Raw genomic sequence first — 19281 nt, forward strand, 5'->3', positions numbered from 1 at the left:
CACCAGGGTTCATGGACTCCCAGAGCCTGTGTTCCCAGGGACAGCTGTGTGCCAAGCCGTGCCTGCCAGGTAGCAGCTGGTTTCTTGCCCTTGGGGTGTGAAAGAGGCAGAGAGTAAGGCTGTCCAACTGTCCCCATAGGAACCCCTCAGGCAAAACAGACTAAAAAGAGTTGACTCCCAGTGCTGTACATCTAATATGTATATGAATATGCACATGTATGTGATTACATACGTGACATGATGTAATATGAATATGTATCTAATGCAATTAGATAGTTACTGATTTGATAAACACAAAAGCAGGTTGGTCCAACACTGGCATCCAGACCTCTCAACTCCTGGACCAGTAGAGTCCCCAGACCCCCTGAATACATGTTCCCCACAGTGGGCAGCCTCCCTGTCTTCCACAGGACCCAACGTGTCCCCATGTGCTTCAGGTTTTCACTGCCCAGAGGGCAGTGAAGAGCCCACCCTGTGCCCACCTCACACCGTGGCAGCTGCCCCGAGGGCCAAGCAGCAAGAGGACTGTGAACCTTGCCCATTGGGCGCTGGTGCAAAGCTGGTGAGACACCCATACTGCAGCCCGAAGGGTGCTGGTCCTGACAAAGGCATTGCGGGAAGCCCTTTGGGCAGCAGGAGGAGGATGGAAAGAGCACAGTCCTTGCTCTCCAGGAGATCCAGCCACCCACCCCTGCCCTGCTGCCCACTACCGCCCTGGAGGGAGGAAGATCCACGCAGGAGCCCCCAGGCCTGCTCAGAGCACACCTACCTGGCAGAAGAAGGAGGCCAGAGTTGAACAGAGTGCCACCCCTGCCCCGCTGGGTACCACTGCCCATTCCCAGGTGAGATGCTGCCTCCAGGCCAAATGCTGAGGGCTTTGGAGAGGAGAGGCCTATGCAGCCTCCAGGCTCTCCAGACAGGAGTCAACTATTCAGTGTCCCAAAGGATTTAGGGCTAGAAACCAGGATGGGGGTGCACCTTGCTTTGGTTTCCCAGCTCCTGCTTCTGTCCGGGGAGGAGGACAAAGAAGCAAATTGCACTGAAAGGCCCTTCGGCAATCTCCTGGACAATCCTGTGTTGGGCAGCCAGATTTAGCAAATAAAAATATCGGAAATCCAGTTACATTTAAATTTCAGGTAAACAAGTACATGTTTAGTATACACGTGGCCCTGCAATATTTGGGAGTAATTATACTCTGTTTATTCATTGTTAATTACTTGTTGATTATCTGAAATTCCACTATGACTAGGTATCATGGACTTCATCTGGCGACTCTAAGCCTACTAGTATGTCCAGCACTCCTGACTGTGTCCCCCATCCCAGACAATCAGATCTACACATCCCTTTGCCCAGGTGCAGTAGGCAGTGAGCACAGACCTGGATTCTGTTTGATGGCCTGGCCACCTAAGTATAGCTCAGCCTCCTCTAGGAAGGCATCCTGACCTGCTTAGGCCTCATCAGATGCAAGGCAATCCAGGGCCCCCATTTAGGATAATATTAGAGATTTGCACCCCCCACCAGCTTAAGGACAAAGCCTAGGAATATCAGAGGACCCTGCTAGTGCGATGAGACACACACAGACCCCACCAGCATTAAAGGGATCTGGGGGGCTGTGTCTCTGTGCAGCGGTGTGTTTCCCTACTATTGCTCCCCGGGCAGTACCCATCCACATGTGTGCCCTGGGGGCTCTGAGGCCCTGAACCGGAGTGGCCTCAGAGTTTACGAGGACATTTGCTGCCGACTCTGTGATGCGGGCACCTATCGTAGCCAGACTCTAGATGCCCTGCCCTGCCAGTCCTGTCCCCCTGGACTTAGCTGCCAACAGGGTGAATTTGGGGGCCTGGGCCTTGAGACATGAATGGGCAGAGCCTGGTGAGGAGGGCAGATGCAGCAGGCAGAGAGGGACCTACCTGCAGAGCCCCAGGAGCATGCCAAGGAACGGTTGGATCAGCCACCTGATAGAAAAAGAGTCCAGCCCTGACCGGTTTGGTTCAGTGGATAGAGCGTTGGCCTGCGGACTCAAGGGTCCCAGGTTCGATTCCGGTCAAGGGCATGTAACTTGGTTGCTGGCACATCCCCAGTAGGGAGGAGGGGGGCAGCTGGTTGATGTTTCTCTCTCATCAATGTTTCTAACTCTTTATCCCTCTCTCTTCCTCTCTGTAAAAAAAATCAATTATACACACACACACACACACACACACACACACACCCTATCTAATAATAGACAAATATGCAAATTGACCATACCCCCGACACGCCCACAAGCCACGCCCATCATCCAATCAGAGCAAGCATGCAAATTAACCCAAACCAAGATGGCTACAGCCACAGAGAGCAAGGTTTCCTAGGTAACAGAGGAAGCCAAGCTTTCTGCCTGCCCTGGCCAGGCCTAAGCCTCCACTCAAGCTACAAAGTTTCAATTATAGAAGGTAAACAAATTCAAACAAATGGCGGCAGAATGGAGCTTGAGAGAGCAGGCCTGGGTTGCCGCCGGCAACAGGGGAAGCAAAGCTTTCTGCACACCCTGGCCGGGCCCACCTGCTAAAGGCAACAAAGTTTCAATTATAACCCCAACACAAATGGCTGCCGGCCTCAGAGGGAGCCCCAGGCTTGGCTCCGCTCCAGGCTACAAAGTTTCAATTGTAGAATGAAAATAAATTCCAGATACCAGGGCCTCCGCTTGGGTTGCCAGGGGGCGTGGCCAGCCTGCAAACCACCACAGGCCCCTCGCTCAGGCCACCCCACACCCAAAGGGAACCCCACCCTGATCCGGGACACCCTTCAGGGCAAACCAGCTGGCCCCCACCCCTGTACCAGGCCTCTATCCTATCTAATAAAAGAGTAATATGCAGATTGATCATCACTGCAACACACAATATCGCTGCCCCCATGTGGTCAAAGATCTTGCCCCCATGTGGACACAAGATGGCCACCACAAGATGGCCAGCAGGAGAGGGCAGTTGGGAGGCACCCGGCCTGCAAGGGAGGGCAGTTGAGAGGGACCAAGCCTGCAAGGGAGGGCAGTTGGAGGTGATCAACCCTGCAGGAGAGGGCAGTTAGGGGTGACCAGGCCAGCAGAGGAGGGAAGTTGGGGACAAACAGGCTGGCAGCAGAGTGGTTAGGGGGTGATCAGGCTGGCAGGCAGAAGCGGTTAGGGGCAATCAGGAAGGCAGGCAGGCAAGCAGTTGGGAGCCAGCAGTCCTGGATTGTGAGAAGGATCCCATATTGGCGAGGGTACAGGCTGGGCTGAGGGACAACCCCCATACGTGCACGAATTTCGTGCACCGGGCCTCTAGTATGTGTATATATATATATATATATATATATATATATATATATATATATGTGTGTGTGTGTGTGTGTGTGTGTGTGTATATAAAGAAAAGAAAAAGACTCAAGAATGTGGGGAGGCTTCTTTTCCGACGAAACACCAAATGGCGGATGACGCCGGTGCTGCCGGAGGGCCCGGAGGCCCCGGGGGCCCCGGAATAGGAGGTCGCGGCGGCTTCCGTGGAGGATTTGGCAGCGGCATCCGGGGCCGGGGTCGCGGCCGGGGTCGGGGCAGGGACCGAGGCCGCGGAGCTCGGGAGGCAAGGCCAAGGACAAGGAGTGGATCCCTGTCACCAAGCTGGGCCGCCTGGTCAAGGACATGAAGATCAAATCCCTAGAGGAAATCTATCTATTCTCCTTGCCCATCAAGGAATCTGAGATCATTGACTTTTTCTTGGGGGCATCCCTCAAGGATGAGGTGTTAAAGATCATGCCTGTGCAAAAGCAGACACGTGCTGGCCAGAGGACCCGTTCAAGGCATTTGTCGCCATTGGGGACTACAATGGACATGTTGGCCTGGGTGTTAAGTGCTCAAAGGAAGTAGCCACTGCCATCCGTGGAGCCATCATCCTGGCCAAGCTCTCTATTGTGCCCGTGCGGCGAGGCTACTGGGGAAACAAGATCGGCAAGCCCCACACGGTTCCCTGCAAGGTGACTGGCCGCTGTGGCTCTGTACTGGTGCGCCTCATCCCTGCCCCCAGGGGTACCGGCATTGTCTCGGCCCCTGTGCCCAAGAAGTTGCTGATGATGGCTGGTATTGATGACTGCTACACCTCGGCCAGGGGCTGCACTGCCACCCTGGGCAACTTCGCCAAGGCCACCTTTGATGCCATCTCTAAGACCTACAGCTATCTCACCCTGATCTCTGGAAGGAGACTGTGTTCACCAAGTCTCCCTATCAGGAATTCACTGACCATCTTGTAAAGACCCACACCAGAGTGTCTGTGCAGAGGACCCAGGCTCCAGCTGTGGCCACCACATAATTTTATACAAGAAAAATAAAGTGATGATTTAAGTCTGCTAAAAAAAAAAAAAGAAGAAGAATGTGGGGAGAACAGCAGAGAAGGAGGGTACAGAGCAGGTTGGGGCCACATCTGTCTGGGTGTGAGAGTTAAAGACCTGAGAATTATAGGCTATGTACCTACCATGCAAGTTAGTATTTGGAGCCAGTAGCGCAGGTCTTCTTGAAAATAGGACAACTGCTACCTAGTGGTCAGCACTGCTGGCTACGGCGCCCATGTCTGCTGAGATGGAAGTGTGCTCTGAGGATCAAGCTGGGGTGGGGTAGGGTACAGAGCCTCTGCTGTCCTCCCTATAATCCAGACTCTCCCCCTGTATTTGCTTTGCTGTTCCCCCACCCCTCACCTCCTTCCCTCAACATGTTCATTCTTACTCTCACAGCTGCTTCCATCCCCGCCTCCACCGGAGTCCATGGCTCAGAATTTCACTCCACTTCCCTGCAGGGACAGAGCAGTTCTACAGCCAGCCATGCCCCGGGGGCACTATTGTCCTTCAGGGACTCACAGCCCCGCTGGAGAGCGCCTGCCATGCCCTGCTGGCACCTTCAGTGACCAATCTGGCCAGACTGGTTTGCCTTCCCTGTGGGAACTCTGCTTTCTCTCCCCCTGGTGAGTGTCACCCATTCCCATCTCCCCCAATGAGGTAACTGCCCTTGTGTCCAGATACAGGGTCCCAGGACACCATCTCTCCTGGGCCCTGCAGCTTTGAGAGTCAGCTGTGTAGGACTTTGGAGAAAGACTTCATTGTTGAGAATAGTTGTTTACAAGTGAGAGAATGGACTTTCCTGTGACTCCACTGCCCCAGTGTGCGTGTGTGTGTGTGTGTGTGTGTGTGTGTGTGTGTGTGACCTTTATTAAAAGATCACTCATGTCTATCCTCAATTGAGCATCCTATATACACATGGGTCTGTTTGGGAATCTTGTTCTGTTCCACTGGTCTTTTATCCTGTCCTTGTATAAACATCATCATGTCCTTTAGCTTCAAAATAAATTTTAATATAATAGTCTATGCCTTCCAACTTTGTTCTTTTTTTTAAGATTGTCTTGGCTATTTGTAGCCCTTGAATTTCTATATAATCAGATCCACAAAAACACTTGCTGGAATTTCTTTTTTTTTTTTTTTTTTTATATATATTTTATTGATTTTTCAGAGAGGAAGGGAGAGGGATAGAGAGCTAGAAACATCGATGAGAGAGAGACATCGACCAGCTGACTCCTGCACACCCCCCACCGGGGGATGTGCCCGCAACCATTGTACATGCCCTTGACCGGATCGAACCTGGGACCTCCAGTCCGCAGACCGACGCTCTATCCACTGAGCCAAACCGGTTTCGGCTGGAATTTCTATAGGATTGCATAGAAACAACAGATCCTTTGGGAAAGAAATGACATCTTTATCATATTGAGTCCTCTAATTCTTGAACATGGCTTAACTTTCCTCTTATTTAGGTCCTTTTATTTTTTTAAATGATTTTTGTTTTATTATATTTTCTAGGAAGAGCCCTTGTATATATATCATTAGCTTTATTTTTAGATACTTGATGTATTTTGATATTATTATAAAAGCTATGAAGGATTTATAATTTCATTTTCTAATGATTTGTTTGTCTAAAATGTCTTTTTTAAGTTTTATTCTTGAAGCATATTTTAACTAAGCAGAAAATTGTAGCTTGACAGTTACTTTCTTACAGCATTTCAAAGACATACTTCCATTGCCTCTTGCTTGTATTATTTCTTTTGGGAAGTCTCATGTTTACTCTTTGGAGGTAAATGTCCTTTTTCTCTGGTGCTTTTAAGAGTTTGTCTTTGGTTTCCAGTAATACAACTAAAGTTTTCTGCCTGTACTTTTTGTTTGTATTTATCCTATTTTAGTTTCTTTAGCACTTCCTGAATCTGTGGTTTGATGTTTCATCAATTTTGTGAGATTCTTTGCCATTATATATTTAAAATATTTGTTGTACCCTATTCTCTTTCTCCTTTCCTTTTTGGGTTTCCAATTACACACATGTTATATACTAGTACTAAAGGCCTGGTGCATAGATTTGTGCACCGGTGAGGTCCCTCAGCCTGGCCTGCGGGGATTGGGCTGAAACCGGTCTGATCGGGGCCAATCGGGGCGTCTGGCCTAGTCCCCGATTAGGGTTAATTGGGGCCGGCCAGCCAGGGAGGGACCACGGGAGGTTGGCTGGCTGTGGAGGGACCGTGAGAGGGCCCCAGGTATGTCCAGCCTGTCTCACCCAGTCCAGATGATGAGCCGGACCCCAGCAGCAAGCTAACCTACCAGTCGGAGCATCTGCCCCCTGGTGGTAAGTGCATGTCATAGTGATTGGTCGAATGGTCAAATGAACGGTAGGACACTTAGCATATTAGGCTTTTATTATATAGGATATTACCATGCACATGTCTCTCGCACTGCAGGAACCTTCAGAAATCTATTTTCTACATTTTTCATCTTTTATTTTTTTCTTTCTGAGATTCAACCTGGATATTTTTTCAAAGCCCTATATTCCATTACATTAATTTTCTCTTCAGCTCCATATAACCTATTAAATGTATCTATTGATATTTTATTTTTTTGCTATTGAACTTTTTAGTTTTAGAATTCCTATTAGTCTTTTATAGTTCCCTGTTCTCTGTTGATATTCTCCATCTTGTCATTTGATTTATCCAACAAACTAATCACAGTTTAAAGTGCATATCATATCTTATAACTCCAACACTTGGATCTCATGAGAGCCTGCATCTATTATCTGGTTTTCCTCTTGATTTCTTGATAATTCTTGTGGGAATGTTTTGTATGCCTGGTTATTTTTGTTATTGAATGCTGGACATTATGAATGAATATTTTAGAGGACACTTGAAATTCTGGATGCCATTACTTCTTCCATAGAGGAATTACTTTCTGAAAGGCAGTTACAGTGAGAACAAATCAGCTCAGTTCATCAGGGGTTCAGAAAATCAGATTTTGACAGAGTTGATTTACTTGCAGTCAGTATTTACTAGGGGATAGCCCTTCAGTGGTCTGACTGAAAGCCTGTGCAGTTTCCCAGAGGCCCTCCTTCTTGGTGGGCCCAATTTTTGCCCTTATGGCCTTATGAAACATCCTGAAGTCCCATATGTAGGACTGATCCCTCTGGATTTCCTTTCTATCCAATATATATATTGCTTCTCTGGTTGTAACTTATCAGAAAATTGGCCTGAAATAAGTGAGTCTGCCATTGCCAAAGGTAGAAAAAAAGTCTTGTAAGAATATACACTTTTGTAAACAGCCTTTTCCACTTTGGGGATGAGGTGGATAATTTTTTTAGTTAATTTATTTTAAAGGTAATCTCACAAATGCTAACCTCCAATTATTGTTGTTAGTGCCACAAAGACACTTTGGAATATACTGATAGGTATAATAGAAAAAAAGTGAAAATATATAACAAATTGGCAGAAGTGTCAAGTGCCACCAGGAAGGAAATCTATATGGTTCAAAATAGAAAGAAATTGCTTCTGCATGGCAGGATCAGGGAAACTTATGGAAAACGTTGTATTTAAGCAGGAATGAGGATGAGTAAAATCTTATTGGGTTGAGATGGTGGGAGGAAGATAGTTTTTAAATGATGCTTTTTATATAGATCTGTGGTTAATTCCATAGTCATCAATGCCAGACCAACAGTTCAGACTTTTGTTCAAAGTATTCTTTAACAACAGAATACTTTTTCAAAAGAGTTCTCATTTAAGGAATTAATATAAAACACGTAAAAGCAAAGTGGCTCAGATTGAACCAAGGAGTGAAGTCCCATAACTACTTCCACTTAGTCACTCCTAAACCCAGAAAGTCCCCAATACACCTTTGTGGTACCACAGAGCTCCAAAAACCAAGTTTGAAGCCCAGTGCTCTGGACAACAAGGAGACGTGAAAGACTCCTAGATCGTGGTCGTACCCAGGGTTTTGGCAGGGAGCTGGTCCAGATAAGCCAAAGAACATTCTAGAATACAGAACATTAGAGAGGGCTTGAACATCTAGAACCTGACTGATGGGAAAATATTCTCTGTCACTTTAATATTGAGTTAAGTCCCTTCCTTCTGTACAGTGGAAATAATTATCTCTCTTATTAATGGTCTCTGAATTCTTTTGGGAAGTGAATATGACCATGTTAGAAAAAAAAAGTCAACTTTCAATCAATTCATTCAAATAATTCTGCTGCAGTTCCACTGGACACAATCCACTGGATATGAGCGGTCACCTACACCAAACTGACAAGGGCTAAACTTCACAAGTGGTTTTTTCCCCCGATGAACAGACACAAATGCCATTACGGCCAGAATTGCAATGGACCCTACTCCACTAGGAGGTCCCAATCACACCTCTCTCTGAGCTCCCTCTCCCAGAAAAACATCTACCTGGACTCTTTTGTCTCCCAAATAAAACTTGAACTTTCCCTCCCACTACTTTCTTCTCTGCTGAGGATCTCTGTTCGCCCAGCTCTTCCCCTCCAGTCCAGTCCATCCTTCAAGCTTCTGGAGAGGCCTCTGTCTCTGCAGAGCTCTCGCCTCTTGTCCCCGGGAGACAGAGCCTTTGCCCATCCTCCAGGACTGGCCCCATATGGCTTTGTTTAATCGTGAACAGGAACCACACCTTTCACAAGGCATCAACTTTTTCACCTACCTCAATAGTTCTTAGCCCTGTCTACACCTTAAAACCCTCAAGGGACTTTTTAAAAGGTAGATGCCTTGCCTTACCTCAGAGATTTTTGCTTAATTGGTCTAAAGGGGACCTGGACAGTAATGCTTTTTAAAAGCTTCCCAGATGAATCTAATACAAAGTCAAAGTTGAGAATCACTGATTTAGAAGATCTTATTCAATGCCCTCAAAGACCCTAAAGCCAGTGGTTTGGTAAAGATAGGTGTCTGCATCACAAACTCCCTGTGGACAGGGATGGAGAGTTGACTTCTGTCTCTGGCTCACTGTCAGGGGCCTGTGTCCAGGTTCCTCCCACTGCACATGTCAGGGCCTGAACAGGGTCTTCCAGAAGTCAGATGGGTCCTGCATCTGCCAGGCAAGACACGAGTCCTACGACAAGAGGGGCCTGGAGAGTGACGAGAGCAATAGCAACAAGGACTGTCAGCCCAGATACACACCACCCTGCAACTGCGGGAAGAAAGACCTGAGGGGAGTGAGAACAGGTAGCATGTGTGGAGTCCTCTGTGTGCCAGGCACTTTTCCCGGGCTGTTTGGTTAATGTTCAGTCCTTTGTGCCAAGAGTTCATGTCCTGACAAGACACAGGACCTTCCTTATAGAGCCAGAGTCACAGTATTGTGCAGAATGGTGGAGTGATTAGGTCACTCACCATTTCCTGCTGTGTTCCAGTCTCTTGTTTGAATCAAGGAGCATTTGTGGAAGCTTACAGCAGTCAGGGTGGCTCTGGGGGCCACAAGGTGAGCATCAATGGGCAAATGGTGCCCCTGGAGCATGGTGAAACCAGGGGCTAGAGCACAGCATTCTTCCCCAGGCACACAGCCCTGGTGGCAGCAGGCCCTGAGTTCTTTTCTTTTTTAATTTAATAAATCTTTATTGTTCAGATTATTACAGTTGTTCCTCTTTTTTCCCCCATAGCTCCCCTCCACCTGGTTCCCATCCCACCCTCTTCCCTTTCCTCCCCGCCACTGTCCTCATCCATAGGTGTACGATTTTTGTCCAGTCTCTTCCTGCACCCCCACACCCCTTTACCCCTGAGAGTTGTCAGTCCACTCCCTTTCTATGCCCCTGATTCTATTACATTCACCAGTTTATTCTGTACATCAGATTTTTAATTCACTTGATTTTTAGATTCACTTGTTGATAGATATGTATTTGTTGTTCATAATTTTTATCTTTACCTTTTTCTTCTTCTTCCTCTTCTTAGAGAATACCTTTCAGCATTTCATATAATACTGGTTTGGTGTTGATGAACTCCTTTAGCTTTTTCTTATCTGTGAAGCTCTTTAGCTGCCCTTCAATTCTGAATGTCAGCTTGGCTGGGTAGAGTACTCTTGGTTGTAGGTTCTCGCTATTCATCACTTTGACTATTTCTTGCCACTCCTGTCTGGCCTGCATAGTCTCTGTTGAGAAATCAGCTGACAATTGTATGGGTGCTCCCTTGTAGGTAACTAACTGTTTTTCTCTTGCTGCCTGTAAGATTCTCTGTTTTTTTGCTCTTGGCATTTTAATTATGATGTGTCTTGGTGTGGTCCTCTTTGGATTCCTTTTGTTTGGGGTTCTGTGCGCTTCCTGAACTTGTAAGTCTATTTCTTTCACCAGGTGGGGGAAGTTTTCAGTCATTATTTCTTCAAATAGGTTTTCCGTATCTTGCTCTCTCTCTTCTTCTGGCACCCCCATAATTCTGATGTTGGTACGCTTGAAGTTGTCCCAGAGGCTTCTTACACTATCTTCATATTTTTGGATTCTTTTTTCTTTTAGCTTTTCCAGTTGAGCGAGCACAGGAGCAATGCACTGGCCTTCTACAGGGGAGGCAGCCAGCAGCTCTGGAGACTCAAGGTGAGACATCCCCACTGCCCCAGAGGTCAGCTACCCACTCCTGGAAACTGCCCAAGACAAGAAGGACACTCATAACTGAGTGAGTGTCACACCCTTGGCTCTTCTAGGACCTTTTGCAAGGCCTCAGCCTGACTAAGACAGGGTCCAAAGCTGCCACCAGGACAGACATCAGACAGCATAAAGAATCTGGGGCCACCCCACAGTTTCTCCCAGTGAGTGCTGGCAGTGTCCTTCAGGTGAGTGGCAGGTGCAGGGGTGGGGCTGTGTAGGCAGGTGGAAAGTCATTATATTAACTCTAAATGTGAGGAGCACCTAGCCATGCATCTCAAGATTACCTTCTCACTTTGTGCTCAGTGCCCTGTGCCATAATGTCGACCCTGATCGCAGATGGTCCTGGGCCCAGGCAGAGATACTGTTTGCTAGGAAGAGGGGAAGACTCAGGTAACACATGGCAGAGCAAAGTCCCCCCCCTCAGCTCTCCTGCCGGCACATCCACTACCGTGCTTTAGGGCTGGTCATGTGTGGGATGTGAGTGACCAGAATCCCAAGGCTGTTGACAGTCTCCCTAGATTATACCATTAGTTTTGTTTTTCTAAAGGACTCCTCATAAAAGTTCTGTAGGTACAGAATAGTCTACAGACAGGAAGCAAAAGTCTACACTGGCGTGGCTGCCTAGAGGAAAGGGAGATATGGAAGTGGGTTCTGGGATAGGAAGCAAAGACAGAATAAGGGGTGAGAGGCACACAGGCTTCAAAACTGGGGAGCAGTGAATGGAGATCAGGCCAGGCGTCTGTGGTCAAATGGCATGAATGTGTCTGAGGTTGTTCAGTGTTTTCCTCCCCAGGCTGCACCCCCAGCGCCTTTCCCCTGAGCTTTCAGCTGGAGCTTGACTGTGTGATTATGGCCCTGGCATCTGCACTTTCTCATGCATGCGAACCACCAGCTGGGACCAGCAGGAAGGTGAAAAGCCCTCAGGCAACAGAGCCCACTTGTGTAGAGCTGCTCTGTCTGACCCATGGAGACTCATTAGGTGCACACACACACATGCACTCACAAACACATACCCATATGCATACACCAGTGGTCGGCAAACTGCGGCTCACGAGCCACATGCAGCTCTTTGGCCCCTTGAGTGTGGCTCTTCCACAAAATACCATGTGCGGGCGCGCATGTACAGTGTGATTGAAACTTCATGGCCCATGTGCAGAAGTCAGTTTTCAGCTCTCAAAAGAAATTTCAGTCGTTGTACTGTTGATATTTGGCTCTGTTGACTAATGAGTTTGCCGACCACTGGCATACACACACTCATGTGCATGTAATCACAACCACACACAAATGCACAACACTCACATGCATGTATACACTATGCACATGCAATATGCCACATACTCAGGCCACATAGACACACTCATATACACTTGTGTGCATACAATAGGCACTCACAAACACAGATACTCAACCATACCTGAGCACATTTACACTCAACACTGACACATGTACATACACATGTACATACATTAGATAGTCGTCACATATCACACTCACATACACCCAGGATTCTGCAGGTGGCTCTGCACTCTAGTCACAAACCCAGGTGCATGGTCTGTGCTCAAAGTTTAGTCCCCAGTTTCAGCTCTCAATCATCTCCAAGAGATTGTGGAGACAAACTCCCCAGTGTGTCTGTGATCTGGCCCCTCATATGGAGCTCCGCGGGTCACCAGGCACAGATCCTGCCCTAAAAACATCATATCAAAGGGAGGGTGGACACAGAGGGCATGGCACCCGCAGTGCAATAGGGCAGAATTCATGCCCATGGCACATGTCCCTGGGTGTCTGAAGGTATTAAAAGGGAGGCCACAACCTATATCGGGTCTTAACTACTACAGGGCAAATGATTGGAGCCCCTAAGAGAACCAGGTAATCAGGCACCAGGTCACACAGAGATGGGGACTCACAACTCAGATCAGTGCACGTGCCCAGGTTGATTTAACAACACTGTCTTTGTCCACCACATCCTTTCCTGGGCCCAGAACTGAAGGAAGGTTACAGGAATATCTGTTCTTTCAAGGCCTTTGGTCAGGTTGGTGAACAGCCTCTCTCCGCCTGTCAACAAGACCCTCAGCTGGTGAATGATGTGCTCCTGAAGCCCCGCTCCTGCTCTCATATGAGGAGCACCAAAGTGCAAGGTGGGACGGACAGGCATCGCACTGAGGTTTTCACACAGCAGCTGTGTTCTTAGGGTGCAGCCCTTAGCTCCCTCGCACTGGTAATCTTATTTCTCATAACCAGAATCAGATTTAAAGCCTTAACTTGCTCAAATCCAGCTCAAGTTTTCAGGGGCTCTCTGCCCACAGTAACTGTCATGGCCACTCTGGTTTGCCAAGGAGTTCGCTCATTTGAGTCAGTCATTAGAACTCATGTCATTTATTATGATTGGTCCCACTTGTTTATTCTTCTCCCAAGTCAACCTGAGGCTGAGATGGACTTGCTTGCTTATGTTGACTTGATTTCTGTCCACGTGTTGTGAGCTGGTCTCAGCACATTAATAACCAATGTTGTGGTTGGACCAGCCCTTGTGGTTCTTACTATCACTACATGATGCCCTCAGCAATAAACATCAGAAAACTTTGAAGAGATAAAGGTGTATTACTTACAGGACCTGAAAATTATGGAGCACATCTGGGGCCACACAGGTAGGTGGTGGGCAGTCCTTCTTCCCAGAAACATCTCTCGTATTGGTTTTCTTACTGATGGTGACTAGAAAGCATATCCAAATAATTCAAGTCTCCTGAAGGCAAAGGGAGGAGGATCTACACTGAGTGGCCAGATTATTATGATCTCTGAACGCATAATAATCTGGCCACTCAGTGTATATAGTAGACACTCCTGCTAAAGTCCCAGGGCCTGGAGGATCAAGACTCCAGAAAGAAGGATAACACAGGGAAAGGCAGGTTTGGAATTCAGAGGTCTGGATGTGCCACCTTGTAAATCTTGAGTAAACACTTTCTAGCCAGTGGCATGAGCTACAACCTGAGGATGTTTGTTGCTGCCTTTGATGCCAGGCTAAGGAGTTAGAAAGGACAAATCCTATATAATAAATAGGTAATATGCAAATTGACCCTCACACCCTCATGTCACAAGATGGCTATCCCCATGTTGTCACAAGATGGTCTCCCCCACGTTGTCACAAGATGGCCTGCAGGGGAGGGCAGTTGAGGGCAACCAGGCCTGCAGGGGAGGGCAGTTGGGGGTGATCGGGATGGCAGGGGAGCAGTTAGGTGTCAATCATGCTGGCAGGGAAGTGGTTAGGTGTCAATCAGGCTGGCAGGGGAGCGGTTAGGGGGTGATCAGGCAGGCAGACAGGCGAGTGGTTAGGAGCCAGCAGTTCCGGATTGTGAGAGGGATGTCCGACTGCTGGCAGAGGGTGCAGGCTGGGCTGAGGGACACCCCCGACCCCATGCACGAGTTTCATGCACCGGGCCTCTAGTAATTATAATAAAAGGCTCTAGATGCTTAACTAAGGCTGTGAGGATCAGGAAAAGTTGGTGGCGTAGTTTCATTTGAGAAAGGATTTACAAAGTTTGGGAAGGGTATTCAGTGTGGAGGGAAGCAGCATTGATGGAGACATAAAGATATGGCTCAGAAACTGAGGCCAGTCCCAGGGGCCCCAATGCTCCAGGGGATGTCCAGTCCTCTCATTTCAAGATGTAGAAATAAGATCTAGAATTGAGCTGCCCAAGGGGCATCTGAACAGTACAGCAATGTACTGACCAGGGTCTGAGCAGGAAGTTAATGCAATATTCTAGATGGAAATTTGAGGAGGGTGTAATAAGAGATGACATATAAGAGTGTGGCAGGTACATATAACCATACAGATCAGCATAGTTCCCCGGGCCACCATCTCTGCCCTCCTAGGCCTGGAGGACAGACAACAGTTACTGGACCACAGAAGAAGCACCGTGCAGAGAGGCCCTGACCAGTGCTGCCTACTGGAGGTGCTCACAGTCAGCCAGATGTAAGGAAGGAAAAATTTCTTTTCCTCTACCCATCTGGACAGGATCCTGTAAGGAGATTGACAAAGACCGATCAATAAGAGAAAAACCAACAGAACCTGGAGCCTCAGGGATGAGGTGCTCAGAGGGGTGGTTAGAACAGGGGTCCACAAAAGGACACATTTTTAGAGATGTGACAAGATGAATAAAAAGAATTTTGAGTGTCTAGAGTGGCAAATTGTGAAAAGGAAACAATAGTCAATGATGGCTAGTTTTAGCAAGGTCTTCATGTAGATTCCTGGTAGTGTCTGGACTGATAAGGATCTAGTGTCACCTCAGGTGATTAACTTCTGTTCTCCTTGGTAAAGGGGTGACATCTTGAAATGCTATGTCCTGTTTTTAGACAAATAGGGGAAAGCAGAGAGCTATTCTTGTATTTGTTTCTTCTCATTGTCTTTAGCTCAAAATAATCCATACAGCATATTTGGGGTGTCAGGGAGGCTGTGTGGGTGGTTAGTCCAGCTTCAGGGAATCTGAGGGTTTGTCACTTTCACCATCACATGAATATCGCATCCTTCTCCAATCTCAGGTACCTCCGGGAAAAGTTAAAAGTGGCCAATGTATTTTTTAATGTTTTTATTGATTTGAGAGAGGAAGGGAGAAGGGAGAGGGAGAGGGAGAGAGAGAGGGAGAGAAAGAGAGAGAGAGAAAGAGAGAGAGAGAGAGAGAGAGAGAGAGAGAGAGAAACATTGATGTGAGAGAGAAATATTGATGGGCTGCCTCCTGCACACCCTACTAGGGATGCAGCCCTGTGTCCTGACCAGGAAACCTCTTGGTACATGGAACAACACTCAACCAACTGAGCTACACCAGCTAGGGAGCCAATGTCTTTTTTATTCTGGTTGTGGGGTTTTTGGGATGTGCTACTGGGCAGCAGAGACCTTAAAGGATCATTCCTCTTATTCCTAGCCTCCAGCAGGGCCAGGGACTTGGATAGCCCACCCCCTCCCCCGCTGCGCCCCCCCCCCCCCGCCAGGATGACAGCAAAGGAGGAACCATGAGCCCAGATTCTGGACATGGGCACATACACCGAGTTTTTCCTGAGCTGCAGGTAGGAAGGAGCCGGCTCTGAGGCCAAAGCCACCTTCACAGGAGGAGCGCTGGGCCACCTGCTCTCATTGCCACCTCTGAGGGTGCTGTGCAATATTTTGAGGGCAGGTCAAAGCCTGTGAAGTTTTAAAAGAATCTCTAAAACAATGGGGGGAAAAACCCAAAGGGAAGCACCAATAGACACGATTCCATAATAACACAAAACAGGATTTTCTAGGTCAGAAATTTACCCCTAACCTATTTTCCTCTATTAGAACAATGTGTAAGTGGCTCTAAGAAAAAGGAAATAGAAACCAGTAAAATTATATAAAAACATTTAAAGAAGCAGAGAAATGTTACTTAAACTAAATGCCATATATACACACTAAATGCCATGTGTATATATATACACACTAGAGGTCCGGTGCACAAAATTTGTGCATGGAGGGGGGGTTCCCTCAACTAGGCCTGTACCCTCTCCAATAGGGGACCCCTTGCGGGATGTCCGACTGCCATTTTAGGCCCTATCCCAGGGATTGGGCCTAAACCAGCAGTCAGACATCCCTCTCACAATCTGGGACCACTGGCTCCTAACTGCTCACCTGCCTGCCTGCCTGATCACCCTTAACTGCCCTCCCCTGCCAGCCTGATTGCCCCTAACTGCCATTCCCTGCTGGTCTGGTTGCCCCCAACTGCCCTCCCTTGCTGGCATGATCTTGCCCTAACGGCCCTCCCCTGCAGGCCTGATGTTGCCCCCAACTGTCCTCCTCTGCTGGCCAATTTGGTTCTGATTGGTCGGTTCCTATGCCAGTGTCAAAAGCTCTGCCTCCTAGGCAGCCATTGGCTCCCCACAGCACCCACCTTTGGTTCTGATTGGTCAGTTTCAATGCCAGTCAGCATCAAAAGCTCTGCCTCCTAGGCAGCCATTGGTTCCCCACAGCACCCACCTTTGGTTCTGATTGGTTCCTATGCCAGTCAGCATCTCCAGGCCTATCTCTGGGCCTGATCAAAGAGGCAGGGCTTAACAGCAGCCCCTGCAGAGGCCGGGAGAGAAAGAAAAGCCTGGCTGCTGGCGAAGATCAGAAAGAAAGAGGGAGAGAAAAAGAGAGGTAAGTACACTGATCAACAGCTTCCACTGAGGCTGCAGATCAGATCCTGACTCACTTTCTGGGTCTCAGCCACCTGGGCAGTCAGTGCTGGGTCGCCTGGCTGAAGCTGGGCAGTCAGTGCTGACTTCCGGATGGTCAGTGTTTGATTGTGAGCAGTCATTACAATCCTGGGCTTTTATTATTAAGATATTTTTTATTTTTATTTTTATTGATTTCAGAGAGAGGAACGAAGAGGGAAAGATAGAAACATCAATGATGAGAATCATTGATCGGCTGCCTCCTGCATGCCCCCTACTGGAAATTGATCCCGCAACCAGGGCATGTGCCCTGACTGGGCATTGAACCATGACTTACTCGTTCATAGGTCAATGCTCAACCACTGAGCCACACTGGCTAGGCATAAATGCCCTTTTTACCTACTTAAAACATTTAACTAAAGTCTTAAGTAATTGTGAGAATTAAAGAGATCCACATTCTCATATCCAGATGGTTAAAGGTAAAAAGTTAAAACCTTTTTGGAAAACTATCTGGCAACTTTGCATCAAAAGCCTCTAAAATATTCATTCCATTTGCCTCAATATCTCCAACTCCAAGAATCTAAAGAAAATAATTTTATTTTATTTTTTAATTTAATAAATCTTTATTGTTCAGATTATTACAATTGTTCCTCTTTTTCCCCCATAGCTCCCTTCCACCCGGTTCCTACCCCACCTTCTGCCCTTACCCCGACCCCCCCACTGTCCTCATCCATAGGTGTACGATTTTTGTCCAATCTCTTCCTGTACCCCCACACCCTTTTCCCCCGAGAATTGTCAGTCTACTCCCTTTCTATGCCCCCGATTCTATTATATTCACCAGTTTATTCTGTTCATTAGATTTTTAAAAATAAATCTTTATTGTTCAGATTATTACAGGTGTTCCTCTCCACCCCCTTCCCCCCCATAGCTCCCCTCCACCTGATTCTCCACCCCACCCCATGCCCTTACCCCCTGCCACTGTCTTCTTCCATAGGTGTAAGATTTTTGTCCAATCTCTTCTTGCACCCCTCAGGCCCCCTTCCCCCTGAGAATTGTCCGTCTCCTCCCTTTCTTTGTCCCTGATTCTATTATATTCACCAGTCCATTCTGTTCTTCAGATTTTTTATTCACTTGATTTTTAGATTCACTTGATGGTAGGTATGTATTTGATGTCTTTTTGTTGTTCATAATTTTTACCTTTAACTTTTTTTTCTTCTTCCTCTTCTTAAAGAATACCCTTCAGCATTTCATGTAATCCTGGTTTGGTGGTGATGAACTCCTTTAGCTTTTTATTGTCTGTGAAGCTCTTAGTCTGACTTTCAATTCTGAATGATAGCTTTGCTGTGTAGAGTAATCTTGGTTGTAGGTTCTTGCTGTTCATCACTTTGACTATTTCTTGCCACTCCCATCTGGCCTGCATAGTTTCTGTTGAGAAATCAGCTGACAGTCGTATGGGTACTCCCTTGTAGGTAACTAACTGTTTTTCTCTTGCTGCTTTCAAGATTGTCTCTTTGTCTTTTGCCCTTGGCATTTTAATTATGATGTGTCTTGGTGTGGTCCTCTTTGGATTCCTTTTGTTTGGGGTTCTGTGCACTTCCTGAACTTGTAAGTCTATTTCTTTCACCAGGTGGGGGAAGTTTTCTGTCATTATTTCTTCAAATAGGTTTTCAGTATCTTGCTCTCTCTCTTCTTCTGGCATCCCAAAAATTCAGATGTTGGTACGCTTAAAGCCATCCCAGAGGCTCCTTACGCTATCCTCACACTTTTGGATTCTTCTTTCTTTCCACTTCTCTGGTTGGGTGTTTTTTGCTTCCTCATATTCCAGATCTTTGGTTTGACTCTTCGGGTATGGTGATCTACAGTTGAGTTTCTTTATATTCTTTATTTCAGACAGTGTATGCATAATTTCTGACTGGTCCTTTTCCATTTGTTTTGGTATTCTCATTAAGGTCTTTGAAGGTCTCTTCAAGTTTCTCAGCGGTTTTTAGAAGATTATTGAGTAACCTTATAAATGTGGTTCTGAACACTGTGTCGTCCATTAGTTTACTTTCCTCCATCTCTTCTATTCATGACATACTTTGGTGTCTCTGCATTTTGGCTGCCTCCCTGTGTTGATGGAGTGGCTTTGTGTGGTCAGTGACCTATAGGGGCCGGTAGCTCAGCTTCTCCAATCACCCTAGGTGGTCGCTCTTGGTACACCC

The 19281-nt window shown here is 47.2% G+C and overlaps 1 protein-coding gene and 1 pseudogene across 1 annotated transcript in view; both read left to right on the plus strand.

Annotated features, from left to right (window-relative positions):
• The first annotated feature begins 3416 nt into the window (after positions 1–3416).
• LOC103301245 (40S ribosomal protein S2-like) lies at positions 3417–4345 on the plus strand (annotated as a pseudogene).
• A 222-nt stretch (positions 4346–4567) lies between these two features.
• Positions 4568–19281, plus strand: part of ATP12A (ATPase H+/K+ transporting non-gastric alpha2 subunit) — a 93981-nt gene continuing 79267 nt past the window's right edge. Inside the window, 5 exon segments of the mRNA XM_054719720.1 lie at positions 4568–4614; positions 9310–9521; positions 9707–9774; positions 10796–10873; positions 10981–11109. Coding sequence (XP_054575695.1) covers positions 4568–4614; positions 9310–9521; positions 9707–9774; positions 10796–10873; positions 10981–11109 — 534 coding nt within the window.

The sequence above is a fragment of the Eptesicus fuscus genome, chromosome 7, assembly GCF_027574615.1.
Source record: "Eptesicus fuscus isolate TK198812 chromosome 7, DD_ASM_mEF_20220401, whole genome shotgun sequence".
Taxonomy (NCBI): Eukaryota; Metazoa; Chordata; class Mammalia; order Chiroptera; family Vespertilionidae; genus Eptesicus; species Eptesicus fuscus.